The sequence below is a fragment of the Zonotrichia leucophrys genome, chromosome 2 (assembly GCF_028769735.1).
Source record: "Zonotrichia leucophrys gambelii isolate GWCS_2022_RI chromosome 2, RI_Zleu_2.0, whole genome shotgun sequence".
Lineage (NCBI taxonomy): Eukaryota > Metazoa > Chordata > Aves > Passeriformes > Passerellidae > Zonotrichia > Zonotrichia leucophrys.
The window spans coordinates 87,856,024-87,877,250 of NC_088171.1; the positions used below are offsets into that span (position 1 = coordinate 87,856,024).

The 21,227-nt window shown below is 35.0% G+C and overlaps 1 protein-coding gene across 5 annotated transcripts in view; it reads right to left on the bottom strand.

The window, feature by feature from the left end:
* Nucleotides 1–549: 549 nt before the first annotated feature.
* PTPN3 (protein tyrosine phosphatase non-receptor type 3) overlaps nucleotides 550–21,227 on the bottom strand; it is a 124,108-nt gene continuing 103,430 nt past the window's right edge. For all 5 annotated transcript variants that reach the window (XM_064705611.1, XM_064705609.1, XM_064705610.1 and 2 more), the window contains 5 exons: nucleotides 20,577–20,723; nucleotides 18,316–18,444; nucleotides 12,190–12,335; nucleotides 11,435–11,570; nucleotides 550–7,540 (listed from right to left, as the gene is read on the bottom strand). In XM_064705611.1, the coding sequence (XP_064561681.1) occupies nucleotides 7,463–7,540; nucleotides 11,435–11,570; nucleotides 12,190–12,335; nucleotides 18,316–18,444; nucleotides 20,577–20,723 (636 nt within the window). In that variant the 3' untranslated portion in view covers nucleotides 550–7,462. The remainder of the gene's footprint in view (nucleotides 7,541–11,434; nucleotides 11,571–12,189; nucleotides 12,336–18,315; nucleotides 18,445–20,576; nucleotides 20,724–21,227) is intronic.

Below are 21,227 nucleotides of genomic sequence, written 5' to 3' on the forward strand. Positions count from 1 at the left end.
CAGGCATGCTGGTGAGTCCCCTGAGAACACGTGAAATCCCAAAAGGAAGGACAGGCTGCAGATTTCACATGTAGGAGCAAAAAAGAAAATCTGCACTCGAGCAAAAAAGAAAATCTGCACTCAAATGGTTATGTGGCCTTGCATGACAAGACTGCAAAGGTTTATTCACCTAATTAATCAAGAAAATTCTCTTTCATAGAACTTGTTGCAAGTGAAATATTCCTAAAAGTTTGTGACTTGCTTGTTTTCATTTTTTACTGTGGTATATAGACCAGACACTTCCCATTCAAGCTTGATTGCTTAGATAAAATTCAAGCTGGATCCACGTGTGATTTCTTAGATGATTCCTATCAAAAAGGCCAATAACTTTTAAATTTAATTCTTATTTGCTTTTTGAATAAGCCACAGTAAAACCATATAGCCAAAAATGCTTTATTTGACCATTAGCCATATAACCAATATGCATAAAATGGTGACTATATTTTTTTTAAAACAGTTCCAAATCCCAAGAAAGCTCTACTGAAAACATTAAACAATCCTTTATTCCTATAAAAATAAAAAAGAAAAATTATACATTCAAGAGGTGTCTACACTTTTAAACAATAAATTAAACTTTGTAATATCAACATCAATTTACATTTCAAATTATTTAAAAGAAAAGTACAGCGTAGAGTACAAAATAATCTCTTTCCTTACCTTCCAAATGCATCAAATACATTCTTTTATTCCTTTAATGCACTGGCACCTAAGATGCTAGAAGAAACTACAGAGTGCTTCAGGGAAAAGAAAAAAAAATTTAAAAACTTTCAGCTAGAGTCCCTAGATGGATATTCTCTTCCAAGATTTTGCTGACAAAAATGCTAACTGAACTTTTATGAAAATACAAGCTTAGTGACTAGAATAGTGAAATTTTCTTCAAAACTTGCAAAAAACCCCGAACAACTTCAGCTTTCCCAACTGTTATGCAATTTATCCCAGTACTATAAACACATTTCCATATCAGTTGTAATCAGTTTTAACCATTACATTATTCGTGAGAATGAATGGCAGGCAGATTTTTAAAGCTTTTATAGGACTGTCCTCATTATATACCTTGTATTTCTCTATCAAGGTTACACAGTGAAGTGTGAAAATCTAAATAAATTACGCGTAGTGCTCACTGCACAGGTTACTGGAACGTAAGCACTGATACTCATCATTTATTTTGCAAAACTAGGATTAGAAATAGATTTACATTTGAGTGCATACACTAATTCACCACGCAATTTCTACAGACAGTAATTCAGTTCCTGCTAAGCCCCAAGTTTTCAATCATGTATGCAAAGCTCTGAATTAGAAGGGCCCTGATCAGGACTAACCCAAGAGCTGCCACACTCACCTGTTGCTTATCTGAAGCAAATGAAGCCCACTGCAATTAACACTGCTGGGCTGAGCTTTTTGGTTTTTTGGAATGAAGTGCTATGATATCCTTGCAAACCCATACAGGTACATAATCTCACTTTGAACTAGACTGCTGAGGCTAGATAATACAAATACAACCCCAATAAGATCAATCCAGGTTGTGGATTTACTGTCATTTACTATTTCTCTTTCCCAGAGGAAGGCAGCCCTTTTTCCTTACTTCCTTGCAATCAGGATTGCAACCAACCATGTACAAGAAAGCTGACAAATAATGAGGCATTTGGGCTGATGGTGCACTTTCTGTGCTTTAATGGCCATACTGCACACTAGCTGAGAGCCAATTTGCTTTATGACTAGGTCAGCTGTCCCCACAGCTAGGAAGGTTCTTCGAGCAGCTAACCTTTGCATCTTGTAAGAAAAACTATTTTTTTTTTCCTTTTAAAAGGTATATTTTGTACAGAATTTGGTAAATAGTCATTCCTTACTTGAAGATTTAGATGTTAACTTTTTTCTTTTTTATTTTAAAGCCTAAATTCTAGCTCGGTGCATGACCACTTCCTGATGCTTGGGAGAGAAGCTCCAAGGACTACTTACAAAATGTTTATACTGCAAAAGCCTGATACAAATATGATGCCACTCTGGCTTAAGTTGGTAACTGATGTTAGGTGAGGGGTTTAATAGCCCTAACAAAGCATCATCTTCCTCTTATGCATGCAGGGCCACCTCAACAGGATTGCAGGCAACCTCAACAGCAGGGCAACCCAGCCAAATGCAGGTTTCATTTATGTCTCAGGAAAAGATATCAAATGAAAACAGACAATATAGTTTCTAAGGGGAAAAAATTTAAGAGGTTTTTTTAATGTTACTTAAGAGCACAAACAAAGTAGATGAGGAAAATGTTCCACTTAAAATTATTTTCTATGTGGATTTGACAAAAATTAAATCTCACGGTCAACAGTATGGCGCTCTCTATCACTCACAAAAGTATTTTAAAGGAAAAAGAGTAAAAAAATAATATCTTTTCCACCTTACTTTATCTGTTAAAAACATTTTCATGTTCACAATGTTTGATTATTTTTCTTTTTATATTTAAGTTAAATCCAGGTCTTATCTGCCCCAAGGAAAACATTTCTTACATGCTTTTCCATATATCTTTATGATTTCTACCACTGCTAACAGCACTGTTTAGAAAAGAGATCAGTCTGAGACTGGTCTGAACACCACTCTGCCCCTTCAGCAGGTGAAAGAAAAACATCCTTTCTTAAGCAACAGTAACATCACTTTGCCTGCCTGAGACAAAGCCAGTTTCACACTTGTAGGAAACCTCAAAGTAATTTTATAAGGCAAAACAACGACATTTCAAGAAACAAAATCATGTAAGTCAAGTAAACACAAGTTAAACAGTTAACAGTAAACTGAAGTGTTTCACTAATGTCTATTAAAATAAACACTTTAATATTTTAAATACAGCTTTAATTAAAGATTAGCCTGCATCTAAACCCAAAACAAAGCACAAACTAAGACAACTCTTAGTCAAGTAGTCTGCAAGCAAATGTCCCTACTTGAGATGAATTTGTCTTTAAAAAAAAAGAAAAAAGAAAAAAAAAAGGACAACAACATTTCCTGGTCTCTTACAGTCTATACAATTTGTTTTTTCCCATATTACTAATCCTCAACATTTGCTCTTTATATGAGTGGTAAGAATGCTACTGTCACAGTAGCATTGAGTAGCAATGAAGCACAGTAGTCTGAGCTGAAAAATGGTCAAATCCATTGATATTATGTGGTACTTCTTTTAATTCAGAGAAACTTCCTTTTTCTTTAGAATGACAGGCTTCAGTGATTGCAGATGCTACTGTTTGAAGCTTATACAGTGCTAAGTACTCTAAAAATCATATTGCATTAGACTGGTATATTTGAACTGTTAATGTAAACTAGTTAAAACAGACAGCCATTTGAGATGGCTGAGCACTATCAGTGTCAGAACTTAAATGCAAGAAACCCATATAATCAAAACATTGTTTTATATAATGAATTAATCATCCACATGGCCTTTGAACAAAATATTTAATGAAAACTTTACCTTCTGTATAGCTTCAATTAATAAATGCTTTTAACCAAGTAGACTGGTTGCAGGTTACTAATCAAAATATAAACATTTCCCAGCACATGTTTTCTGGAAAGGGTGAAAGAATCAAATAAACTTGCACTTAAATGCTGCATTCCAGGATAGAAAAATAAAGCCATTATCAGTGAAATAACTATGTTTAAAACATAATTGGCTGAATATGAACCACATGCATCTATTTTGAACATTTATGCATTTAGTCTGACATAAGAATACTGTCTATAGGGAAGAGCTTTTTTGTAAAAAAGTATCATACTATAAAGCCAATGCAAAGTTCATTTATATAGTTCAGAACTAGAGTTCTTCTAAAATAGATCTATATTTAACCAAGTATTGCAGAGTAGGAAATATGAGGCACCAGAAAAGGAAAACCAACAGTTAAAAAACTGAGTGCATATGAAGACTTATTGCTGAATTTGTGGGTACATTTTGACTGCACACAATTTAGTATCAACACCTAAAAGACAGGGTAACTAAAAGCAAACCCCTAGATTACAATTTTTTTTTTTGTAAAACACCATCACTATTCAAGGTTTGGTTGTATTTTAGTGACTTGTATTTCATACATCTGGTTACACAAAAGGCATTCATGGTTTAGGGCACTGTTTTTCTTATTTTTAACAAATAGCAAGACCTGTCCCTTTCACCTTTATCTCAGAAGTGTTCCTCTGTGAGATTTCTGAAGACATGCTGAATAGGCAGTTTAGTTACTTCCACAACAAATATAAAGCCACTAAGTTAAAATTTGTTTAATTCTGTAGAAATAAATGTTAGTGTATTTCACAGTGATGAAAACGTCAAGGGTTTATTGCTCCCTCTTCATCCACCACCACCACACCAGACATTTTGAATACTTATTTTCATGACCATGCCATCACAGGGAAAATCAAGGATAAAATGTTTATGAAGGTTATACAGAATCTTTTCTTCACATCATCTTCTACCACTTGCCAACTGCTTGACAATTAAAAACTTTGTGCTCACAAGTTTTAACTCCCACCAAAATCCCCCCAAAACTGACCATTTAAATCTATATCTTCATGATTTCCTAATTTTTGTGAAAACAAAAGTCAGCAGTAAGATGTTTTCATAATTATGCTTTCATTGCAAGATCAGATCTAAGGCATACTTCATTCAGTGCAAAGTCATCACACACTACAGAGAGAAGACAAAACCCCTTCAATTCTCCCATATGGATCCTACAGGTACATGTGCAAAACCCAGCAAGACTGAAATAAAGATGGACACAATATACAAGACACTTGTGTAGTTACTATTTCCTCCTAGGTATTTAAAAAAAAAAACAAACAAAAAACTTACAGAGATTACTATTTATATAGCTTTGAGCATTCTCTCTGTGGCCAGCAATTTCAAACAAGTTATTAAAATCCAAGAGCTCCCCAATGATATTACCAAACCCATCCAAGTTTACCAAAACAAGAGCAGCATTTGTTGTCATAACATGACAGTCATCCTTTAAATGCACACATACTAATCCAAGTCAAGCCTATACCATGTATCTTGAGACTGGAATTATACAAGAAATACATTTACAGTGCTTTGGTAAGTACATATTAAACATGAAGAAACATAAATAGCAATTGGAATATAGGGATAACCTTGAACACAAAGAAACCATGAGTACTTCCATGAAAGACACGGATGTCACAAAGATGCTCTAAATATTTTCTTACAATTTATTTTCTTGCCTTTTTTCACTTCTTGACAAACTATTAAATGCAAGTCATGCCAACTGCAAGGGATGACTCTGAGACCTGGGCAGAGGAAAACTTAAAAAAACAAAAAAAGAGATGTTTTAACAGACAGGCACACACGTAACAAAGCTTCCCAAGCAATATGTGCATGTCCACTACCATTTTACATTTGGAGCTACAGACTGATTGAGCTACTTGATGCAATTTAGCAAGATAAGAGTGAACCAGTCTTGGTTTTTAATCTATGCCCAATCAAGCAAGATGACAATGATACAAAATATTACAGAAAACTCCAGTCGAAGTGAAATTTGGAATGCACTATGTAAAGATGAGCACAAACCTATTCACCATTCAAGCTAACAAAACCAAGAATGTTTCCATGTTGCCAACTACTCTGCACATCTCAATAAAAACTCTTTTGATCAATAAACAGTAACCAGACATCCTCTTCAGCTATAGTTAAAATTGTAATCTTGGAGAAAGCATCAAGCCTACAAAAGACAAGTCAGGAATTTAGCTCATCCTACATGCACTTTCTAGTTACCTCCTGAGGGAAAAAAACATAGTCTTCCAGTAACATGAGAGATCCATATTGTACAGCTGTGACAGTTTCTATAATGAAACTCCAGCTATAAATGATAATATCCATAATACAAACCATAATTCTAAAATACATCTGAATATGTGTGTGCATATATATCTCTCTGAAAAAAAAATTATCTAATTTTCTCTTTTATACATATAAACATCTGGCTAATATGCCCCATAAAAATTTTACCCTATTTAGGACTAATTTTTTAAATAACAGAGTTTTAAACAGTCCCTTAGAATATTTTTTAAACACTATTAAAAAATTAATATCTATCTCAGGTTAATCAAAAAGCACACACAAAATAATTTAACATTATACAAATGTGGTTATACTGTTTAGAAAGTCCAATTCTCCCATCTGAAATGAAATAGAGACCAGTGTACCTTAGGGTGAATTATTCATCAATGTACAAATTCATTCTTTTTTTCCATGTAAATCTTCAGGTGAATTTAACTGCATTTCTGTATAAGCAAGAAACACAGTAAATCTGGAGAACTCTTGTAAAAGGGAGTCGTGTTTCCCGTGGATAAGAGCGCTTTGCTGGAGGGCAGCAAGTCAATATTTTATCGCCATCTGAACACTAGCAACACCTGTGCCCTTGTAAGCTTCACACCTTGAAATAGCAGCAACGTATTTGATGGGTTCAGTAGTAATTTTTCTTCCAGTATTGGATTAGACTACTTTGCATATACAGTAAGTCAAAAGTCTAGTACTTGTGTGCAACATTAATCCACATTTACATCTGAGAACTCATAAATACACATGGAAACAAACATGACAGAGAATTAAACCTCATTTTAAGTTAAAATGTTTTCAGTACACATATAGAAACAGCAGTGAAAACTATAAAGGAGATGGACAGCAGAAACAGAAGAAAAGGGGTGGAATAACTAAAACTGTATGAAGTAGGTCACTGTCAAAAGGGCAAGTTGCAACTAAAATTGATCAACAGAAGATGTAGACTGTACCACCTGCATAAATGCCTAACTGCAGCATTATTTTCACATCACATACAGCAGATGTGATTTCTAAGCAGCATATTATAACAGCTGGCATACTCACTAATAGATTTACGGTAACTGAATACTAAATTTCTCCAGCTCAGTGTACAGTAGTTATGCATTAACCTTTAAAGCTCTTTGTCAGGCTTTTAGTCAAGGTTACAGTTCCATGGATATTTATAAGAAAGTTACAAATATTCACCTTCATGAGCTTTCATATGATACAAATATATTAAATACCTTCTTAAGATGAACCATTTCAATAATAGGAGTTTTCCTTTTGCTATTTCAAAGGAAACACAAGGAACTTTGTAACTTCCAAAGTAAAGGGTGTTTAAGGCAGTAAAAGATATGTGTTAAGGTTTCCATGATTGTTTATGGTTGTCTATGTGAATAAAGCATATTACACACAATTGCTGTCATATATTTATCTATGTGACTTTGTTATACTGTACATGATTTAGCAATCTTCTTGAGAAATTTAAAGTGCCACAGTTCATATGTGCTCATCTGTCTTTTCATGGGCTTCTAGTCCATTCTAGCTGCTTTCAGAAACAAGCCCTTGCTTTACTTAAAGAGCGGGTTTTTTAGGCAAAAAAAAAAAAAGTCATCCTTCACTGCTGTGCTAACTGGAATCCAGTGGTCGAACCAATCCTTCTTTGTAAACACGAAGAATAGCTTCACAAACAAATTTGTATTGACTCTGTGGAGGAAAGAAAACACAAAACCATTATGGATGTTCAGTTAAACTGCTGATTAGACAGTATTATTGAATAGGACTAACAGATCCACAGCTTCCTTTTTTCCTGAGCAATGACAGGAGAGGAGCTACAAGGATGGGTGGAGAAAATCCTACTCCTCTGTCTGTGCTCACAGTAAACAAAGCTGACATTTACTCTTCCTTGAAGGACAAGCATTAAAAAATCACACACCAAGGAAAATATAGTTCCCCAAACTAAAATAATACGTGCTTAATTTTAAGGGAAAAGGAATTATTTGTAAAAACTATGCATGACTTTTGACTAAATTTAACTTGATATTTACCTTCTTTATATATCCCATCTATTTTGGGAGGGGTTTGGTAGTTATCTGATTATTATGAGTATTCTGAGCTTGCCAATCTGCAGTTACACATTACTGGGCACATTTAAAGTTGACATACAGTATCTATATGTGTGACTACCTAACTGAAACCCTTATTTTTTTCCCCCAAACAACCTACAGTACTGCAGAAGGAGTCACTTTATTTTCAGTTTTTGATCAGACCACATATCTCCTTTTGTAACAGAAGGGGATCAAAACCTTTCAAATTAATATTTTTGAAGATGCGTAGCCAAATTAATTCTTCTCTCACTCAACATTTTTATCTCAATTAGATCTCAAAGTCTTCACAAATTAGAGTTTCTTTCCTGCATTATACTATTACAAAGACTAGTTCTTCCACGACCTTGTAACGTAACTATTTGTTAAAAACAATTAGCCTGTAAGCTTCTTCCTAAAAAGTGATACAAGGAGACATTATCAATAGGACTAGCACAGAACTAAAAATCCAGGCAGCCTGAATAAACTTTTTTGACTAACACAATCCTAAGAACACGAGATGATTGAAATTTAAAAGAACTTGCAAAGATCAAAGCATCCACACTTCTGTGAAACTACTATTGTCAAAACCCCCAAATGAACCCTTTTCTCCAAAGTTTCATGACATATATTCAGAGAAGTAAAGCTTTCTATTTTTCATATCCCTTTTTTCCATCTTTGAAATCTTCTCCCAGCTGCTCTTGTATTGTCAGCTCCCATCAACTCTTCTGAAGCATCTGGAAACATTCTCCCACCATCTCCCAAAGGGCAGGGCTAAAAGATGACATTTGGACTGTGAAGGACCTTAGGACTGTGAAGGTTGCCTCTATATACCAACAGTTAGGAATGTTATTCTTGTCCATAACAGAACACAACACATTTTCTTTTAAGTACAGAAAAACTGAAAGGAAAACAGGAAGGTGGAAATGAGTTTTCTGCATCTTGATTTTCCTGCCTTTTCTTCAACCTTTCAGTCAATTACTCCCACCTTCAATAACACTTTGTTCTTATTTCCTAATTACCTTGTCTCTTCACTGTTATTGTCATTTCCATATTTCTACTGCCTGAACAAGCCAGGTGTGGTATTTAGCTCTCTGTTCAATACTTCTGTTAACTTGGGTGATCAAGTTACTGAACAAATAAAAGAATGAGCACTTCACCATTGATTCCTGTGACTCAATCTCTGACTACTTGTTTTCCTTGCTCTTACCTGTTGCATGTATTCTTACTGCTCACTCAGTTGGTAGCTACTTCTATTATGTACATCCTAATGTATTCTGCATTGCTTACATACCTAACTTCTCTTTATTGGTTCATCTTTCTTTTTTTTTAATGAAAGGCCATAGAGTTACACCAACTTTGTTATAGATTCATCATTTTGGTTGAATTATGGATTTGCTTTTTTTGCTGCTCACAGTAACAAAGTTACTTGGGTCTTTGAGAAGCTACAGCTTCCACAAGATTAACAACAGACACTAAACTGACCAGGTAATAGCTCTGATCAGTTCATTCTTTTTGAGTATGCCCTGTCACAATATGTATCTGGCAAATCATATCACCTTAGAATTGGAGCACACACAGAGTCACCACAGGGCAGCTGAACATGCTCTAGGCAAGGCTATTAAAACTGAACGATCCCTTTATTACAACTGAAGAATCTCTAACAACGTCTCCCAGACACCCTAAGCGGGATCTCAAATATGAGCAGTGAGGCTGGCTGGAACACAGGCATGGGAATGGGATAGAGCACCCAGGACAGATCAAAATATTAGCATGCAGCTCTCTAGTATTCTGTTTTCTCACAGTTGAGGGCTTGCTTCTGTGTCTCATTTACAGCACAGAATGCCAATTTTGCTCACTGGCTTTTCACAACAGTATCTGCCTTCTTCAGAAATAACAAGCAAATTTAGTTTCACAGTATTGCTGCTACAGATCATCCCTCTCCTGATTGTGCTGACAGCAAACTGTGTAACCCAGCAAGCAAGGTAAAGAATCCTATTTTAGGTATTCGTTTTCCACACCAGGAGCCTGACTGTAGCTCTATTTTTTACTATTTCCTGTATTCTTCAGTTATGTCAAAGTGTGGAGTGAAAGGACAATGCTGGATGATTTCTGTTGTAACAAAAGGAATTCAGTCCTTTGGCAAGCTGAAGTTTACTTCAGGTTTTTACATCTGATTCTCAAGAAGGGGACCACTTATAGAATGTTGAAGCTTGAACTTGTTTAGGCAATTTTAGAACCTGAGGGGTATAGACAGGTGCAACTCCAGAAGTTAGCACTCAGCTTCCTTAAACTTGAAGTTAGTATTCTTCATCTCGTGACCATCTTTATCACCAGCTCAGCTTTCACTTCAGCAAGGAACAGGCAGGGCAGCCTTCAAACAACTCCCTTCCAACCACACAGTCCCAACCCTCTTCCAGAGGGTCCTTTCCTGCTGCAATGAACATGAGTCCCAGCAGCATGCATGGACAAGCTCTGCTCACTGAGCACTCTAATGCTACACAGGCAGCTGCAGATCCTGACACTTTTATGCCCTTTGATGATCCAAGATTTCCCTCACATCTAATCATAATGCTAATTCTGCAGTCATTAACTTGTTAATGAATAGAATATGTCTTTTTAAGTTAACTATTTTTGTGATCAAATGGATTTGATTTCAATGCATTTCAGCCATTTTATTTATGAGACAGAAATGCCCAATTTAATTGTTGGCTCTCCATGTCTAAACGCCCTTACGTTCATTTCTCATAGGGCATTTAGCTCTCCAAGATAACCCACACTCAGAATTCTTGTCATCCAGCCTCTCCTAAAGAAAGAACAATCTCTCATCCTTCATCTGTCTCTAATGTCAATATGTTCATTTCGAAAGCTGACAAAAAAATGGCTCTCACAAACTCAAGTTGTCTCACTTTCATCTTAAAATTGCTATCTACATTCATGTTTCTGTTACTAGTGCTACACAACTTGCCTTTAGTTTTTTTCCAACTGGGTAATGGTAAAATTTAAACAAAGGAAGTCTGTATGTTCTTACAGAATTTCTACTCTAAAGTGGCCTTTTGAAAAGCTACTTCCTACTTTTCAAACCAGGCCAGAAACACTTTGATTTTACCTTCAACTTAATAACTTCCATTGGTGTTCTATACTATAATAAAAAGCAAAAATTTACTCTATCTTCTTGCGGAGAATTTAGACAAAGGACCTGGAACAGATGATCAGTACAAGTCTGACTTTGGGCATTCTAACTACTTAAAATGTATCAAAATCAATTATCTTTTCATGGCAAGATAAGAAATATTTTAAAAATACAAAAATACATGCCTCATTACAAAAGCAGCCTTTGCCGCTATGCTAAATTATGCTAAATTTATTTGATATATAATGTTTGATATAAAGTTTGATATATAATGGCAACTGAAGATTCATACTACTAGATCCTTTATAAAAATTTTGGACCTGTTTTATAACTTGACAAGTGCAGTATATACACAGAAAATGATGCTTCCTCTCCATCACTTACTGATGTTTGCACCATCATAGCTCTCTGGTCCCGCATTTTCCGTACAATATCCAGTGGATAAACAGGCTGGTTCCTTTCAATTAAGCACATGGCTGTTTCCATAGTGACCAACACACCAGTGCGACCAATTCCTGCACTGTGAAATACAACAGGAGAACAGTCTATAAAATTAGGTTTTTGCAAAACACCAAATTCATATCACAGTCTTAATAGTAGGACAGCCTTGGAAATTACAGGAAGACCCTAGTAAAATCCAGAGAGAGGGCAAAGTTTATTTTTATAGCAACTTCAGTAATATTTTCTGGTAATTACTAAAAAGAAAATATTTTTAAATATCAATAAAACTAAAACTTCACCTAAAGTAGATATATTTTTAAACAACTAAACTGCTCAAACTGTACAGGTTTGATATTTTTGTCTTTAAAAAGGTAAGATCTAATTGACTGCTTTTATGACACACACACACACTTGAACAGCAGGAAAAGAATTTTAGCAGTACCATTCAAAATGAGATTACAACATTGTAGAGGATAAAAATCAGAAAACAAACTAAATTGCAGATTATCAGATCTGTGATAATTATGTGACTAAGTCATTTCACCAAAAGGTTGCAGGAGAAAGGAAAGAAAAAGTAAACTCATCCTTTCGATATAGCATCAGTGTTTCCATCATCAGCAGTAAATGCTTGTATTGCACAGTTTAATATTTTCATCTCATTCAAGGATCTATAAATGAGAGTTTTAAAACACAAATACCTGCAGTGAACAAGAACTGGCTCATTCTTTGCTCTCTTTGGCCTCATACAGTTCACAAACTCCAAGAAGTCCATGGAGTCATCAGGAACACCATGATCAGGCCAAGCTACGTACTGGAGATGGGTGACAGTGTGCTGTTGTTCTGTCTAAAATACAAAAAAGTTTTTTAAAAATGGCCACTGTTATGACTCCTGTATTAATGTTTACTAGATACAAGTCATATTTTTCACAGCAATTTTTTCCTGCTGATGCAATAAGAGGTAGATAGTGTAGAAAACATTTGTGATTTTAAAATTCAGTGTGAAGTATGGACATGTAATTCTCTGAAAGAATTCATAAGGCACAACATTTTCTAAATAAATGAGGTATGAAGTTTAACTTTTGTGATCTGAAAATTTTAATTTTTTTGATTTATTGACTGTTGACCTATTATATTTTGACATCATTGATTCACCTGAGGTAAAATTCTACAAGATATAAGCATAACAGTACTGCACAATAGTTTAGAACTGGCTGGAAGAAACTGAGAACAGCAGAGCTACTGAGAACAATACCAATATAACAGAGATTTAGGGCTATACAATATATTGTAAGTATGTCTGTGCACTCTTACAGATTCAGGTATAATAAAGTTGCCTGCAAAACCTGCTAAATCTGGTTTTCGTTAGAAAACAGTATATGTACATATAGATCATTCACATACACATGCTCATTGTACATATATCAATGACATCTGTATGATCCACAGGAGAATACTTTTCTGTATGGAAGCAATATAATTAGTTAAAAGATTCTGTTGTACAGAGAGTTCTTTTTTTGAATTTTTGAATTATATTTAAAAACCCTGAAGTTTTACAGAAGTTCTTTCAGCTCAGCTTTTTGCCAATTTTGATTATGAAATCACTCAATCATCTATGCATTCAGATTGAGCTGAACTGATATGTTACAGATGTAACTAATGGTTAGGATGGGAAGAAAAAGACCTAAGATGCTCGTGAGCTCTGAAACATCATGCAGTGAGGATGTCAATCTTAACAAACCGAGACAAGTCTTCATGCTCCTTTATTCCTGCCACACATTTTGCAATAGTTAAGCTGTTACCTGCTTTTATTTTATGTCCATTATCGGACTTAACATTTGGCACCCCTCTGAAATAAAACTCTCCTTTATGACAGGATTAGTCTATAAAAGCTGGCCTTTCCCTAGTGGTCCACACAGGAAGGTTTCTGTGATGCTGGTGACTTTAAAAGGTTTTCCCCCTTTTCTCTTGGGCTCACAACTGCTGAAATATAGGACCTGTTTTAAATGTCTTCGACTGCTTGTTTTCCTCTCCCACTTGAGGATGTTCCACTGTTGGGGAACAGGCGAGTAGGACACAAAAGATGGAAAAAGTACTCCCTATGTACTAAGTAGAGTCTTAGGGAATACATTTATTCCAGTCAAAGCAATTGCAGAAATTTACAATTGCCCACAGGGACAAGAAGAAAAATTACACAGCTCATACTTTGCTTCTTAAAAGCAAAGCCTGAGCAATCAACAATTAAAAGGTACAGCATAAGGCCCACACGGACAACACAATCTAACATTAATGACCAAGCTCACTGTAATACAAATTACATCAGGATCTACCATCCAGGTCATCAAAAGATGCACAATGACCAGGATCTCTGCATGAAAAAGCATGCATGGCCTTTTGCTATCCAGCTCTACTGAGTAGGAAAAGTTGACCTTGATCAAATAATTGCCAGTCACATTTTTCTGAAATGCTACAGATTAAAAAAAATACAAAAATATGTCTAGAAAATGTCATTAAAAAGTTCTCCCTGGAAAATCTGTACTTGCTTAATCAGAACCTCTTCCAAAGGGAAATGAGATAAAGCAGCAATTACATGTAAGAGTTTGAGCTGATTCTTTTAAATCAGAGATGTTAGAATTACAGCATCCTGGTGAAACAAAGACTTGATTAATTTGAAAATTATCCAAGACTAAATATCCAGTTGCTTTCCATGTGCTTCAAGAACATAAAGCTACACAACATGGATAAGTGCCAGTGGCACACCTGAGAAACACTTACAGTGATCAGTAGAAAAAAAGTCATTTTACAAGCTTAGAACAAAGGAAGGAGCTGACTGAATTTTGGCTTATCAGTACTTCAGGCTCAAACAGAGTGAGCTGCATTTAGTCAAATAGTTTACAGGCATTAGGTACAAAAAGTTCATTACATAAGACTTACTCAGACTAAGAATACACCTAGAACAGGCACTTAGTCCTCACAGCTGTTGCTTTTGGTGTAAGCATCTTCAATTTTGGTTATGTACCCTAATCATCCTTAGAGACCAATACAGGTGGTTTTTAATTATTCCAGGTATGCCTCAAGCTTCGGTGCAGCCTTCCAACTATTTGTGCTTTAACATGATCAGTTTTGATTCTTCTGTTGATCTCTTCTGAGATGATTCAAAATGCTGAAACTTGACTATTCTGCTTTCCATTTGCTTTCCAAAATGCACAAGTATTTTAAAACACTTTATGTTTTATTAGCAATGTAAACAGTAAATATATTTGTGTATGTTAGAATTAGTTTTTCTATGCATGAGTTTTTATCTCTCTCGCAGAAAATGTCAAAGCAGTACTCTGCTGAAGTCCAGATTTTTAAAGTTATTTTTAGCAGGGTTTTGGGCTTTTTTTAAAACATATTATTTTCAAGTCTAGTGAAAGTCAGTTTTTAAATACAGAAAATGTCAGCCAATCAACACCCCACATGGAAATAACTTACATTAAAAGACCATCACAACTACTCAAATCTAGCATTTCTGCATGAAAAAAAAATGCTAGAATTGTAGTTTCTGGTTCCAAAGCTAGGCCTACAGTACATGTTCTGGTAGCAATATTTATTTTTAAACACTATTCCTCTCAAATCTTGCTCCTTTGTACAACCTGATAATGGAAAATAGGAGGAAACTTCTCATATTCAAGTTATTAATCAGACCAGTATTCTCTACAACTCAGTTTAAATCTTTTCCACAATACTTTCTGTTAGCACTGAGGTTTTCAATGACAATCATCCTAATGACTGATAAATGTATAATTTTTCTTCATAAAAATCTGGCTTTATTAGTCCTGTTTTATGAGTCTTAGAGAAAGTGAGACAGCAACAGCTGCTTATGGCTTGGTTGCTATTTTTGCTTAACTAGACCTTGTACACCTTGCTATTCCAAAATTATTTAAATTTTTTTTGCATTCATGTGGACTAATTTCAATGGAATTAATGTATTTGGTATTTCTCCAAATCAGTTTAAAAATTACGGATTAAAAAAAAATTAGCCCAAACAACAGACTCCAGTGACACTTCAGTAATTTGCCCAGTTTACTGTCAGCCCTTTGGCCAACATTTAGCTTCTTCATGGCATTGATCCACATTTACTTAGTAAGGAGCTACAGAGGTGTAAGACATCACCAGCTCTTTGTTATTGTGCTTCTTGGCTGTCACTACAGTGAAGCTGTTCAGCAAAATAACTCCAACAAAATTATGTACTTGTGCCTCCTGGGCATATTCAAGATACCTAACTGCAGAAGCAGCTTCATTGTGGTTAAGCTAACATCCTAGATTTTGCTCAGAAGCACATGGTCTTTTCCAGTGAGCCTGTCATTGGGGCTGAAATTCCTGACAAAGAATACATCTGTCACAGGTAGTGCTTCAAATGCACTTGCAATACAGCTGTACTGTCAAGACCTTCAGCCACAAAAATATCCAATCTTCATCCTTCTGCAGTTTGCAGCCTTGCTTATTATAATTACATCAGAAGGCAAACTTCCTTGTTTCATTCTCCTTAAATGATAGACTCTCCCTGATTAATAAAAGATTTGTGTGCTCTTCAGAAAATCAACACAGAGAACTTAGAATTAGAGTAATCATATAGAAAGTAGGAAATTTAAACTTGAAATGTCAACCTTAGTTCTTACTTATGTTAGAAACAAGCAATTGATTTTGCATTTCAGTGTTTCAGTTAATGTCCTTTTTCACAGAAGTTATAACATAATCTTCAATAATGAGACAAAAAAAAAATCACAATATAAAATTACCTTAACCCTGAAATGGTCTAAGCAGGAAAAGGTGAGCTCTTTGCCACTGAGCTTCACAAACACACCTTGAAAGATGAGTCTGAATGACAAGGGTTAAAGCTGAGTTTCTAAAGAGTAGATACTCTGGCAAATGGCATTTGTCATTTCTTGGACAACTGTTCATACATTATTGTGCTGCTGTATACACTTGCCACCACATTTCTCAGTTACTTTTGTTATTTGGTTCTTTATGTTTCAAAACCAGCGAGATTTAATGGCCAACCATACATTGCAAGGCATTTATCTCAAAGGAAACAATGAAAATTTGTTTCAGGCCTCTTATGCTGTTTTGTCAAAGATCATGAAGAAATACATATCTCAATTTACAAAATAGTGCACTGTGTGATGAACTCTGCACTCTCACTACATGATTTCTTTCCTTTGGTCTGCTTATTCTGGTCCCCAAAGTGCTCTGAAGCTGTTTTTAAAAAATAAAAAGTTTCAACCAACCCCCAAAAACCCCCAAACTTAGTGTTACAGTATAGCTTTCAATTTTGATCTTGAAAAGAAAAGGCTGGAAATTAAACCTTTCTTCACTTAATGAGATTTAGAAATATTATAAATAAATAATTTGAGTGAAAAGGACTAAAATTTTGCGTACATATAGTTGCATATGACTTTTATGAGGTTAATTTCTTCTGTGCTGACATTCAGGTTTATCGCTTACAGAGTAATTGGCCAAAATACAGAAACAAATATCATGCTGCTCCCATACTGGGAGGTTTCTCATATCTAGAAATGGAAGTAAAGTAAACTGTCTTAACTGAAAAACCTTTAAGGACTGACATCTGACATCTCACATGTTCATGACTGCAAAGGAAAATTTAATCACATTGAAACAAATTTGGATGCACTGTCAAGTGAGAGAATATCAAGTTATAAATGTATGAGACTAAAGGATTGGTCATCTTGCTGTAAGAACATGGATTAAATATTATATTTTAAAACAGATATTGTCTTTTCCTTGCTTACTACTTACTGCTACTACTAGCAATTCTGCTAACAGTAAAAGCTACTTAACTATACAGAAGTTTAAAAGACTGACTGCAAATTTGCCTTTGGTGAGTATGCAGCAATTTCTTACACACCTTAGGATGGCATAAACCATTCATCTTTTTAGAAAATACCTGTGGCCATAGAATTTTGCAAAAGAGATGAAGAAGGAAAACGTATAGAAATAAAGGTCAACTTAGAAACAAAAACCAAACTTCAACACGTACAATTCAGGTTGTGGGAAGTCTAGATGTGACCTGAACACGGATTTCACAACACAAGACAATATACTGTGTTTTGCCTTCTCTTTGCTTTCTAAATTTCTAGACATTAGCATGAAAGTATTAGGAGTTATGAAATATAAGTATTTTTCATAAATTGAACACATTTCAATTGAGATACATATGGAATTTTTTCTTTTTTAAAATCTGACTAAAGATAATGAAAAGGAACTGGCGAGATTCTGCATCTTCTCTCAAAACAACTTTATTATGCTTCACTTCTTGATTAGCTGTTCTAGCTGCATGTGCTATTAACCAAGTGATCCATACTTCATCCTTGAAAGGGCAGTTACTTAGGAAAAAACCTCTCTTTATAAATCAAAGTACTTAAGAAGAGTCAGTGATTGCAAAACTGTTGAAAGAAAAGCACTAAACTTCCTTTCGATGCTTATTGCAGTACCTGTATTATAATAGCAAAATGCATTACAGCACAATGTATTATAGAACTTCAAAAAGTATGTTTTTGAAGAAGCTCTAAAGAAATAATCATACCATCATACCATGTTGATCTATGTAATGTATACATATTCTATTTTTAAAAATGTACGTGTCTGTGTGTGTTTATAGACACACATCATATCCACACACAGAGATATAGACATATACATTGCCAAATAGTCTTCATCTTAGCGTATGGGTATTCTTAGCATTTAGGATTCTAACATTTATCTACCTATCTATAAATTTATTCATTCAGCTTGTTGGGGAATGATTAAAGGCAAGGAGCATTTACCTCAATGTTTGTAATGACCATTTCTCTGACAACATAAGCAATCGTGCAGTCCTCAGAGTGGCACCTGACACGGAAGCAGCCGTATTCCATTACATCTGGTGGATCAGGCCAATACTGATGACATTTGGTCTGTAAAGGAAATCAGGCACACATCAAGACTGTTGTATATAAGCCCTTCCATTTCCAGCCTTCTTTATTGTGTTGTGCTTCAGGGAATTCAAGGAGTGGTACTAAATCTGTTTTAGTTTGCTGCTTAGATTTTTTTCCATCCAAATTGAAAAATAACAAAATAGGCTAAGTTCTCCATAAACTTCTGTTTTAGTGATTTATAATAAATATTCAGGTAAATTGGATGCATGATGCTTCATCTGCTGCTTATCTGTAATTGCAAGAATGACTTCTCAAGGCATAATGTGGGAAAATAAAGATAGATTTACTAGATTTACTATGTCTTAAGAAAAGAAGTGCAGGGATTAAATGTCAACCTAAATTTAGCCATCTAATACCAGGTTACAGGACAGGCATAGCCACACTTTTCTTGAAAGTGAACAACAAAAGGAGAAGAGGCAACTGTAAAGAAGCTATAAGGGAAATTCTGACTAGATGTTGGCAAAAAAATTCCACAAACAAGGACAAGCACAGAAACAAGAAGCCCTATGAGAATGTGGAATCTCCACCTGTGGAAATTATTAAAACTTTGATGTGACACTGCAACTTGCACAAAGTTCAAAGTTGTTTTTGTCTGTAACTTTTAAATTGATAGAGTAGCACGAGCTGGAATTTTTGGAAAGCTAAAATTTCTTAATTTTACCTTTAATAGAGCTCAATTTTCAGAGGCTTGAAATTCAAATTATAACCATTATGCCTGAAAGTTTCACTGTAGTAATTTATCTTAACTACTTTCCTCTTCAAATTTACGCCAAAATAATGTATTCATTTTGGAAAAAAAAAAAAAAAAGAGCATTACTGCGAAGAAAAAAAAAATCCTATCATACAAATCTTAACACCATTGGAAAGAGACAGTCTGGAATGTAAAACCTCCAGGGACTAGGAAAATGTTTGGCATTTGCCAATGGGGATATTCTTGACAAGAATATGCATCTTTTTCTGTGCCTGAAAGTTCTCCCACAAACTAAGCAAATCCTAATTATTTCTGAAAGCAAACAAAACTCATAAATGTGTCTGGTGTGCAAAGGCACCAGCAGGATGATTAGAAGCTATCAGCAATTGAACTGAAGTTTCCAACTAACAGTATTAACTCCAGACTATTAATAATCTGTGTTCCCCCTCAATACAAAGAAATTAATATACCAATACAATCAAAAGATGCAGGGAGCATTTCTATGTCAGGTGATGTTCAATAATGTCTGCTTCCATGAGCAGCTACATAATATGACTGAGGTTAAAACCTGATTGCTGCTTAACTCTATTTCCTTACATCTCAATCTTTATGCTGTTTAAGACCTAAAATACTCACTCCCTTGCTTCCTAAGAACACTGAGTTTTGACTGGGATGCCAGATAAACTTGATAATGTAGGACAGATCACACACAAAATACAGCTAAAGGCTACAGTGAAGGCATATGAGAGTCACCACCTTCTCTACCTCTTGAAAAATCCAGCTGTTGAGATTTCAGCTTCTAAAACTTTAAAACCATTACCTTCCCATTTAATCTAAAAACTTAATCTTTAAAACTGCAAAGGACAAATTAAATCAAAACACACCAGAATTTCACTGTGCTATTCCAAAATTCAAGGAGAGACAGAATTAATCTAAACATAATTTAAATAATTATCAGAGCAATTCTAGGAAGGATCCTGAGATGTAAAAAAAAATAAGCAAGCTAAATTCTAACCACTAGTAAATACCACAATGGCAGACTCCTTTTTACAGCTAGACTAGAAGATTTGCTAACCCACTCAATCCTTCCAGACATTCTCTGAATCTTTTGAAGAGAAACTGCCACATGGAGGCCAATGCTCAGGGAGAAAAATAACAGCATGTAGTACCAGTCTGATCAGCACAACTGAGTAAATGCAGTGATTCCTGTATATCAGACATCTGGTTTGTTTGCAAAGCAGCATAACAAAAACCAAAATGAGGACTATCTGCCCTAAGTAACTCAGAAAGCCTGACCCTCAGAAGAATAATTCAACTGAATAAGTTGGCCTCTTTTAGGGTTATTTAAAAAACCATAACAAATGAAAAAGGTTCTAAGTTACAGTACATTTTTCAGCATACAGAGGAGCTGGGCACTTACCCGCCCTCGTTCAGTGAGTGTTGTTAGCATGATGATCAGTGATAATTTGTGATCCCAGACGACTTGCCAGAAGTGTGCACATGTGTGTGGAAGAGGCCCCTGAGTAGCAATGTACCGGTTCACAATGCCAGCAGAAGGAATTTCCATCTACAAAGAGAAAAAAGAAACCTCTATGTAAAGTTCACTCTCACTACTCAGGTACATTTTAACTTTTGCATTTCATTCAAGAAAGTTTTGAGGGAAGAAGGCAAAAAAGCTAAGTAATAAGACAATCAAGATTACAATTTGATATGTAAAAAACTTTTAAATCAATAATTTACAACAGATGTAAAGCATAGATTCTGTAGTCCTTCATGCTGAACTATGAGCAGAAGATTAATAGTGAAAAGGTACTTGAAAACTTGAAACTGCAAAGCTTTCTAAATTTTCTTTAACATATAGTAAGGAATGATGTTGGGGTATATTCACCAAAGGTACAGCAAAAGCTGATTACTGCCTGATACTAAACACAGGATGTTAATAATTGACTCTGTGATTTAGGTGCTTAGCTTATGTATCTGACAGAAATATATACACATTTTCCTCCTTTTTTTCCCTGACTCCCAGCCTACACTTGACTGATTAGGAAAATCAAGGCTCTAGTTTATCTTC